This window comes from Orycteropus afer, unplaced genomic scaffold, assembly GCF_000298275.1.
Source record: "Orycteropus afer afer isolate SDZICR_OR568_19922 unplaced genomic scaffold, OryAfe1.0 scaffold00070, whole genome shotgun sequence".
NCBI lineage: Eukaryota > Metazoa > Chordata > Mammalia > Tubulidentata > Orycteropodidae > Orycteropus > Orycteropus afer.
Genome location: NW_006921657.1, coordinates 9,484,477 through 9,494,926, shown reverse-complemented (window position 1 = coordinate 9,494,926; position 10,450 = coordinate 9,484,477). Strand labels below are relative to the sequence as shown.

Below are 10,450 nucleotides of genomic sequence, written 5' to 3'. Positions count from 1 at the left end.
GAGGTGGTGGGTGCTTTGGGAGGAACGGTTGGTGAAAGGGCTGGAGGGAGGCAGCATGTTTGGCCTTGCAGTAATAGGCCTTGGGTTACTGCTGTCTTCCTCTTGTGAGATTAGAGGAGGTCAGAACATGTGGCCTCCTTGCCGTTTTTGCAGTATCAAAAATGTCTGTAAGAGATTTAACCATCAACTAAAGATATTTATATTCCAAAAAAATGTTCAAACTTTTGAAAGAAATAGGACAGTCCAGATTTCTCAATTTAAATTCAGAGAAATGGTTTTCACGATCTCATGGCTTCCACAACATGTTTCATGTGTAGTATTCATACTTCAGTGAACCTTTAGAATATCATTGAGAAACTGCAGGTATTTAAGGTATGGTCATTCCCTTTCACCGAGAGAGAAAACCAAGATATAAAACCAGAGTCACCAGTTCAGCCAAAAACAGAACAACATTCTCCAGAACACAGACAGGCACATTAAGAGAACAATGAATGAAGGGCCACCATGGGACCATTTTCTTTGAGGACTGACTGCCTTGCCCTGAAATTCTGTCTCAAACATTTGGCCTTCAATTTAAACTGATGACTAAAATAGTACTCAAAATACAACTGATGCAGTAGTTTGGACATTCAAGATCTAAAAAGAAACTTTGTAACTGAAACTCCTCAAATTCCAATACAAATTTTTATTCATATAATGATATTATAATTCTTAGAAATTAAATTAAAAAATATAAAATATCTAAATTTCTTCTTCTTGGCTGTTAGAAGCTTACAGTGTTCATTCTTTAGGTTAGTTCCTGATCCATGTTACATTCTACCATGTTCTTCTTTCTCGCTTTGTTCCTCCTCTTATTTTATGTGATATTTCTGTATTTTATATATTCTTTTGTGCTACACCTTCAATCTTTTTTGGAAGACAGGATATAAATGAGATAAAAATAAAAATGAACATGGTTTAATGGTACTAACCTCAAGAGATCCCTCTGAATAATTAAGCAACGCAGATAATCAGCCATTTTTTTTTGCATGAGGGCCAATCGAAGCCATGCCCTCGCACGACCCAGGGGAGTCCTGGAAAGAATAACCAGTTAGAAAATAGTTCCAGCCCCAAAGATTAAAGACTGAATGTCCTATTTCTGTTGAGTTACACATTAATAAAGAAAAAGGCAATTAATCATAGTTATGTTTCCATTTTTATGGTTTTAAGCCAGTTCCTTTACCATGCAAACCAACTCCCAGGAGCTACCTTACCATCTAATGTAAATCTGCACATACAAGACACCTAGGTACAATTTTATACAAACATGACTCCCTAAATAGAATATTTCTACAAGAAACACTTTGTGAGAATGGGTTCAGCCCCCTAAAATAAATATGCAAATGCATTAATAAAACAATATAATGCCCCCAAAGAGTAACTAGCACCAAATCTGAATTTTAAAAACTTTAACAAAGCTAAGGTACCAGGTTGATAATTACTTAAATAGAAAATCATCATGCTACTGTTTTTCAAATGTTTCTTTTATCCAGCCGCACTGACGAAATTAAAGTGCATGCCTGTCTTAACCAAGCTCGATCATTTAGTGAAAATAAACACAAGTTTTATAAAATATGCATTATTCTCAAAAGAGAAAGATATCATTCACATTTTTTTTTTTTATTGTTAATGCAGAGAACACTTTGACTGGTGGTGCGGGAAGAAACTTTTTGCTTCCAGCAGCTAAATTCTCATGGCTTAAGATTTAAATGGATATTAGTCATATGTTTTTGTTATATTGCTTTTCCCTTTATCCATATAAAACCTGTCTCTTAACTATCTAATAGTCGGCTGATAGAAAGCAAAGTGATAATCTGACAGAAAATGCTAAGCATTTCTAACTAGTCTCAGTCACAAGAATTAAAATAAAGGGAGTGCTTATACCTTAATCATACCCAGAAGAATAACAACTCTGTGCTTGCCAAAAATCTTCAACCTTAGTACAACACTCCAGCTTTTAGCATTCAGAACACATACATTAGTCTGGTGAAACAGACACGTGGCATTATAAGACCCAATTTTCCGAGGAAGAAAAGTAATTTGCACAAGTCCTACCTGAGAACTCAAATCTCCCAAGCTGTAGCCCTAGATTCAGCCTAATTCAGTGTTTAACAAACAGTAATTGACTGTGAAGCTTAACTAGCTAGTACAAATTAGCCTAACACTAAGGAAACAGAGATGCATAATTCATACATCCAATGTAAAAAGGGACTTGAAATTTCCTCAAATACAAGGCAGAATTCAAGAAAGTGACATAAATAAAGGGAGAAATATAATGATAAGGGCATAAAAGAAAGAGTAGTTCATTCCTATTGAAAGCATCCAAGAAAAGCTTCATAAAGGAATTTAAGCTGCACCATAAAGAATGAGTAGAATTTTATTAAGAGAGAGAATGGAAGAAGGGTACAGATATTAAGGCTGAAAAACCAAAAAACCAAACTCACTGCCATAGAATTGATTGCAACTCATAGCGACTTCCACTGGGTTTCCAAGACTGTAAATCACAAAACAGACTGCCTTATCTGTTCTTTGGGGAGCAACTGGTAGGTTCAAATCACTGACCTTCTGGTTAACAGCCAAATGCCTTAACCACTATACCCCTGGAGTTCCTTACTTAAGGCTGAAGAAGATTATAAACTACAGTGTCAGGTACCTAGAGGAACAGTAAATGCACTTGTATGTCTAGAGAGGAACAAGCAGTAACCTTACTTACTTAAGACCTGGTAAATCCCGGACACTGGCTCCTATTTCCTCTGCTTCTGGGTATAGCTTCTCCACTAGTTCCAAAGGGCCCCAGATGGTTTTGTTATAACTCAAAAATGATTTTCTTACTGAAAAATAAAATATAATACACAATACATAAATTGTTGTAATTTCATTTTTAAAATCTTGTTTTAACTTTTCTAACACATATATATGTATATGTATCTAACACACACACACACACACACACACACACATATATATATATATACCAAAAAAAAACCCCAAACTCACTGTCATTGAGTTGGATCCGACTCATAGCAACCCCTCGTTGGGTTTCCAAAGCAGTATCACTACGGAAGTAGATTGCCCAACTTTCCTTCCGAGGAGTAGCTAATAGGCTTGAACCGCCAGCCTTCTGGTTAGCAGTCAAATGCTCAGGCACTCCGCCACCAGAGCTCCTAACACATATCTATATCTAGATAATCTAACTTAACACCCAATTATTCCCATCTTTAATCATGACATTGTTATTGAACAGACACCTGTTCATCAGGACCCTGTTGCCCATCCGGATGTTTTTCCACATCCAAAATATGCAACTTGGACAATTTTCTAGAACTAAGAATCCATGAAAAACAGGTAATTAAAATAAAAAAAATTTTCTGAGCTCATTCTTTACCAGTCACCAAAATAAAAAGGCTGCTGACCTTAGCCAATTGATTTTTATAAGTGTATTAAATAAACCAAGGACAAATAAAAAGTTTTCTTACTTTTAAAAATGAAAAACTATGACTTCATTTTTCCTTTTATTTTATTTGAGATTTATGTAGTATGTAAACATGATATGTCTACATATTTATTTCTTTATAATGATTAGATCTCCTGCAGATACCAAGACAGGCAAATTTTCCCTAGAGGAGAAAATCAATCAGCACAAAGTAACTTCATAATGATTCATCAAGATAAGCCTATGATAACTGGGACATGCTTCACTGTATTTTGTGGAGATAATAAAGTCAGAAAAGAGTTTAAAATTGAACTATTTTGGCCATGATCTGGCAAATTCCACTTCAGTGGGCAGGCGGGAAATATAGCTCTATATCACTGTTGTTTTAAAAGTTTAAAAATTTTCAAAAAGCCATTTTTAAAAAAAAGCAATCAGGGCCTAAGATCAGACTGGTGACTTCTTGATATATTAAAAGAAGTATTTAGAGATTGTTGATATCAAGAATGAGTGAAGATATAAAGAAACAAATGAGCTCATCCACTGTTGGTGGATATATAAATCACAAAGGTTCCATAGAAGCCAGTTGCCTATATCCTTTGATACAGTCTTCTCTCCTAGGAATCATAAATCCTGCATATATATATATTGTTGTTGTTAGTTGTTGTTATGTGCCGTCGAGTCAGCCCTGACTCATAGCGACCCCTCCTTGGGTTTCCGAGGCAGTATCACTACGGAAGTAGTATTTGCCCTACCTTCCTTCCAAGGAGTGGCTGTTGGGTTTGAACTGCCAGCCTTCTGGTTAGCAGTCAAGTGCCTTAGCCACTATGCTACCAGAGCTCCTATATATATATATACACACACACACACACACACATACACACACACACACACACACCCAAACTGTTCTTATAGCACAGTTGTAATAGTAAAAAATCTTGAAACAACCCAAGTGTGCATTAAGAGGAGGCTGTTAAATTACAGTATTTATGAAAAACTATGCAGCACTGGTAGCGTAGTGCCTAAGGCACTTGACTGATAAGCAGAAGGCTGGTGGTTCAAATCCACCAGCCACTCCTCGGAAGGGAGGTTGAGCAATCTACTGCTATAGTGATACCGCCTCGGAAACCCAAGGAGGGGTCACTATGAGTTGGGTCCAACTCAATGGCACATAACAACAACAACAGCAACATGCAGCACTTAAAACTGTGAGGTCAGCCTTTATGTAAATGAAAAATTCATTTAGCACCACTGAATTTTTAAAAAAGGAAGTCACAGAATAATATGTATAGCATGATTTTACTTATAGTAGAGAAGAAAAGGGGCTAAAAGACTGACACTGATTCCCTTTAGGAATAATCACCAAGTTTAAAATTAGGGAAAAAAAAAAAAAGAAAAGCTTCTGTAACTGTCCTAGAAAATAAAAAGCATTTCAGTTAGTATAATGAAAAACTTTAAAAATCAAATATGCTTTTTACAATACACTAACAACTAACCATCTTCTGAAGACCATCCCCTAGAAAATATCAATGTAGTCCCTTTCCTATAAAGCAATAAGGTATTTTCTCCCACAATCACCTCACTCAATATATTTAAACATAAAGTAACAGGAATTACGGTTTCAAAAAAATAAAATATTTTCAAGGATGTTTAAGTTGGCAAGGGAGGGCGAGGTACCTAAAGTCAATTAATTTTTAAAATCTCATGATACCTTTAAGACCGTGTTTCAGACAATGTTCCATAACAACAAAGAACTGCTGCAAGGGAGGGTAGTCGGAATCCAACGTGCGGCCAAAGCTGAGAGCAGATTCAATGAGGCCTTTGATACTCAGTTTAGCCATGTTTAGTAAGTTTGCTCTCTCTACTGCTGTGGGGTCTTTGGTAGCTGAAAGCACAAGAAAGGAGTGCAACATCATTTGCAAGACATGACATTGAAAACAACATAAACTCTTTCCTTTCCCCATAAAAGCAACATTAGTTTGCTTTTCCTTGATTGACAAATATTGACTGGCTCCCCAACTAACCTATACCCCTAATTAACTTTTTACACATACCATAGAAGACTTCCTTGCCTGCTCCAGACAAAGTTTATTATTTTCAAGATGCTGGAAATTGTCCATTCTCCTATATTTATTTTACTTTTGTGGTACCTCTTCAGAGAGAATGAGGTGTTTTTTGTTTTTTTTTTTTTAATGACTTTATATGGAGGTAAATTTGGAGTCACAGAAAACATGTTTAAGGGTCTCATGCAAAAGTTTAATAGCAACATTGGTGTAAGGATGAATTCTGAGGCAAAAATGCTCAGAATAAACTGATAATAGACTAAAAGGTAGTTAAAATTCTAAGATTTGAGATCATCTATAACAAGCATGACAGGTAAATTAAAATACTCTGACAAATAGGGGATATATGAGAAGCCACCTAACTCAATCATTTTAACTCTCTACCTTGTTTTTCACTGCAGTCATTCTTACTGGTGTGTAAAGTACAGTACACACACAGTTCTATGTTGCATGACTCCTTTATTATCCAAGTAGAAACAAAAGCAGGGACCAGTTTCACATTTAGTTCCCTGCCCACCAACACAGTTGATGATGCCCACTGTTTCAGTTTGAACACCCAGCTAACAGATACCTTAAAACAAAACAAAACCCACTTTATTTTTAATTGATTTTTTCAATTCACACTTTTTTTTTCATTCCCATCAATTTTTCTTAGGAATTCTTATGCTTTCCCATAATCTCATCACTGTTACCATAACAAACACAGATGACAAAACTGAAGTACAGAAAAATGACTTTTATCAAACATTATGAAATTTTATATTAATTTACTAGTCCGAGTAAGCAAAGCATCTAGTTTTCCTTCACTGAACAAAAAATTCACGGTTCCCAATGATCTAGTATTCTAGTTCTGACCTCAGATAGCAAAGCGTAAAGCCTGACAGTGAATCTTGTTGTTGTTGTTATGTGCCGTCAAGTCGGACCCGACTCATAGCGACCCCTCCTTGGGTTTCCGAGGCAGTATCACTGTACGGAAGTAGATTGCCCCATCTTTCTTCCCAGGTAGTGGCTAGTGAGTTTGAACCGCCAGCCTTCTGGTTAGCAGTCAAGTGCCTTAGGCACTACGCTGCCAGAGCTCCCAGACAGCGAATCCTAAGCATCTTAAAAGACAAACAGCTACAACGTCTGTAATCAAGCTGTGTAATGGAAAATCTCCACACACATCATTTCTTCAAATCTGCATAGTCCTATGACTCCTTATTATTTTGGGAGTGAAATCACTTGGTGTTTCATAATCTGTTGCAATTCTCATTTTTCTTAACAGTACCCATCACAATCCCTAACGTGCAATGCGACAACCAGACAAAGGGAGGCTTTGCAGCTGCTCTACTGCAGAACCCTGCCAGGCGCTGGCAGTTTCAAAGCCGGGAGGCATTTACACCGCTGCCGCACCCGGGTTTGGGTCGGGGTCTGCCATGTGTCTCTCCTTGAACGCGGCCCACAGGCCGCGCCGCAGGTACGCGGGGTGACCCGGCAAAAGGCCAGTTTGGCATCTTGCCCGGGCCTGGCCCCCCTTCCCGGCTTGCTTCTCTCCCTCCTTACAAGATCTCCCAAAGACCTCGGGACCCCACCGGAACCCTTGAGGAGGGCTCACCCGGGGTCTTGCGCTGCATTGCTCCCCAGCTCCCGCCCTCTGCGTCGGGCACCCAAGCCGGAACCTGGGATATGTCTGCCCTCCGCCACCCCCAAACCTGAAAAGTCATCGTTTAAGCCCGACTCTTCCCCCGGCGCCGCAGCGGCACCCCGGCGGGCCCTGCCCTTGATCCCTAGAAGCCGTTGGATCGCGAGCCCTCTCCTACTAGGCCCCAGAAGAGAAGCGGGGGAGGAAAGGAAAGAGGGGCCCGCCGCGCGTTGCCATGACGACTCGGAGTCCCAGGCTGCCTCCGCCCGCCCCAAGCCCCAGTTCGGTCCAGGCGACCCTGGTGCCTTCAGGGTCTCCTCGCCAGGCCGTGGCCTTCAGCCCAGGACAGCGGGCCCAGCGTCTGCTCCCGGCCCGCTCTCCTTACCCATTGCCGCGGCGCCGCGGCCTCGGTCGCCGGATCCCCTAGCCCTGTCAGCAGCCGGCTCCTTCTAGGCCTGCAGCGGCCACCACAACATTGCAGCCGGCCCCTGCAGTGCATAGCGCCCCCGGCGGCAGGAGGACAGATTACTACGTAAGCATATGCTTACTTTGCTTATTGGGTACTCCGTCCTTGTCAGGATTGATAATGTGAAAGCAGCTTTGTTTTGGGGGAAAGGTGCTGTGGGGTTGGTTTGGAGACAGATGCCAGCCTTACCTAGAAGCTGACTCCTTGATATGATGAATAAATGTTAAATTGTTCACTACAGATCAAGAAACAAAAGCTTGTGTTTAGTTTGCTTATTGGGTAATCTGACCCTGCCAGTGTCCCACCGTGGGGCCTCCGCCAGCATGCAAAGGCTGGCTTTCCAAAGGGATCCTAGCCACAACGTTTCCACCCACAAAGCTGGATGGTTTTAATCTAATACGCCTTAGCATTTCCTTTTTTCCTTCACAAACTCATAGGACACCAGAAGAAATCTCAGGGAGCTCTGGTGATGTAGTGCCTAAAGCATGTGACTCCTAACCAGAGGGCTAATGGTTCAAACCCACCAGCAACTCCTCAAAAGAAAGGTTGGACAATCTACTTTTGTAGTGATACAGCCTCGGAAACCCAAGGAGGGGTCGCTATGAATGGGATCCGACTGGAAGGCAGTGAGGTGGTTTTTTTTTTTCTGGTTACCGAAACTATTTAGAAAGCCTCAAATGAGATTTAAACCAGTAAATTGTTAGCTGCCTTCCAGTCATCCGACTTGTGGCGACCCCATGTACAACCAAAGGAAAGCTGACAGGTCCTGCGCCATCCTCATGATCAATTGCAGATAGGTATTGTGATCCACAGGAAACCAGTAAAACACAGCTTATAAAAAAGCGATAAATCACTGTGTTACTAATCAAGGGGAAGAGGTATAGAGATAAAGCTAGTGATTTTTCATTTCGAGGAGGAAAATAAAAAAAAAAACTCATGGTCATATGATGCTAGGTTTAACTTCTATTAGTTTGGAAAAACTATTACCCAGTTAAAGCCAAGAAGCTCTGGTAGCATAATGCCTAAGGCACTTGAGTGCTAACCAAAAGGCTGGCGGTTCAAACCCACCAGCCACTCCTCAGAAGGAAGATGGGGCAATCTACTTCCATAGTGATACCACCAAGGAAACCCAAGGAGGGGTCACTATGAGTCGGGTCCGACTCCAGGGCACATAACAACAACAACAGTTAAAGCCAACTCTTAAAGTGATCAGGACTCAATCTTGTGGAGTGTGAACCAAGATGGACCCACAGGATTTTCAGCTTTTGCGTGGATATTGCTTTGACACATAATGAAAGATTTTTACATCGATTTTTTTTTTTTTGTTACTACAGTTTTGTAATGAGCTTTTAAAAAGTATTAAACTTTTCTAGCATACACATAACCTGGGTACAATGAACTCCCATATACCCATCTCCTACATTCAACAGTTACAAGATTTCGCCACAACTCTTTACAATTGGGAAGAGTTGCATAAACGGTAATGAATAGACAACAAATCTAGATAGAGGCCACAACTTGATTACAAACAGGAAAGAGAATAGCAAAAAAAAAAAAAAAGTTTTAGTATGATTAAAATAAATACACAAAGAAATAAAGTATGAGAGAATAATCTGTATCACAAATCACAGCTTCCAGGCTATTAGTGGGACATGAAAACAATTTAAAATTTGTTTTTAAAGGATTAGAATGGAAAATGTTAGGATGATGAGTCACATATAGTAAGAGTAAATATTATTTTATGAAAGTATTTTTCAAATGTACATACACACATCTAAACTTAGTACTGATGTAAATTTATTTCATACTGTGGCTTATGGTGATTTTTTTAAATTTTTAAAACACCAGTTAGATCATCATACATTAACCTATCACTAGTTATTACTGATGGAGCTCTAGTGGCTTAGTGCCTAAAGCATGTGACTGCTAACCAGAAGGCTGGTGGTTCAAACCCACCAGCCGCTCCTCAGAAGAAAGACTGGGCAATCTATTTCTGAAGAGACACTGCCTCGGAGACCCAAGGAGGGGTCACTATGAGTGGGATCCAACTCCACGGCAGTGAGTTTGGTTTGGAGTTATTACTGAGGGATGAAATTACAAATAAATTTCATTTTCCAAAATCTCAAAGTCTATAGTGTTTGAAAGTTCACCAAAATCATGTATTGCCTTGTAATCAAAAGCGAGAAAAAAGATTTTTTTAAAGAAAACAAAAATTATGCCAAGATTTTACAGGTCAGATAACTAAGAGGTAGATGGTGCCATTTACAGAAATAGGGATCAGAGGAGAAAGGACATTTCCAATTTGTACATACTGAGTCTGAAATGCCCAGAGAATATTATGAAGGCAGTTATGCAACTAGAACTTGAAGAGAGAGGGTGATGTATAGATTTGCCAATTAGCCACACAAGTAACTGCCCAAGAGAGAGAAGAGGACAAGACCAAACAAAGAATTCTGTGGAAGACCTGCCTTTGGAGCGAGGGATGGAAAGAAAGGGTCCACAAAAGACAGCTAGAGAGAGAGGTCAGGAGCCAGAAAGTCTGAACTAAGTCAGGAATGGTTATATTATCTTATACCTATCTGCCAGCCTTCTGGTTAGCAGTCAAGTGCCTTAGGCACTACACTACCAGAGCTTCTTGAAATAGGCATACAAAAGCCAAACTAAACTCTGCCATCGAGTTGAATCCGACTCATAGAGACCCCTCCTTGGGTTTCCAAGGCAGTATCACTATGAAAGTAGATTGCCCAGTCTTCCTTCCGAGGAGTGGCTGGTGGGTTTGAACCACCAGCCTTCTGGTTAACAGTCAAGTGCCTTAGCCACTATGCTACTAG

The 10,450-nt window shown here is 39.9% G+C and overlaps 1 protein-coding gene across 1 annotated transcript in view; it reads right to left on the bottom strand.

Annotated features, from left to right (window-relative positions):
• RUFY2 (RUN and FYVE domain containing 2) overlaps positions 1-7,235 on the bottom strand; it is a 34,400-nt gene extending 27,165 nt beyond the window's left edge. Inside the window, exons 1-4 of the mRNA XM_007940685.2 lie at positions 7,127-7,235; positions 5,181-5,354; positions 2,753-2,870; positions 972-1,073 (exon numbers count right to left, since the gene is read on the bottom strand). Coding sequence (XP_007938876.1) covers positions 972-1,073; positions 2,753-2,870; positions 5,181-5,354; positions 7,127-7,235 — 503 coding nt within the window. The remainder of the gene's footprint in view (positions 1-971; positions 1,074-2,752; positions 2,871-5,180; positions 5,355-7,126) is intronic.
• Between the last annotated feature and the right edge of the window lie 3,215 nt (positions 7,236-10,450).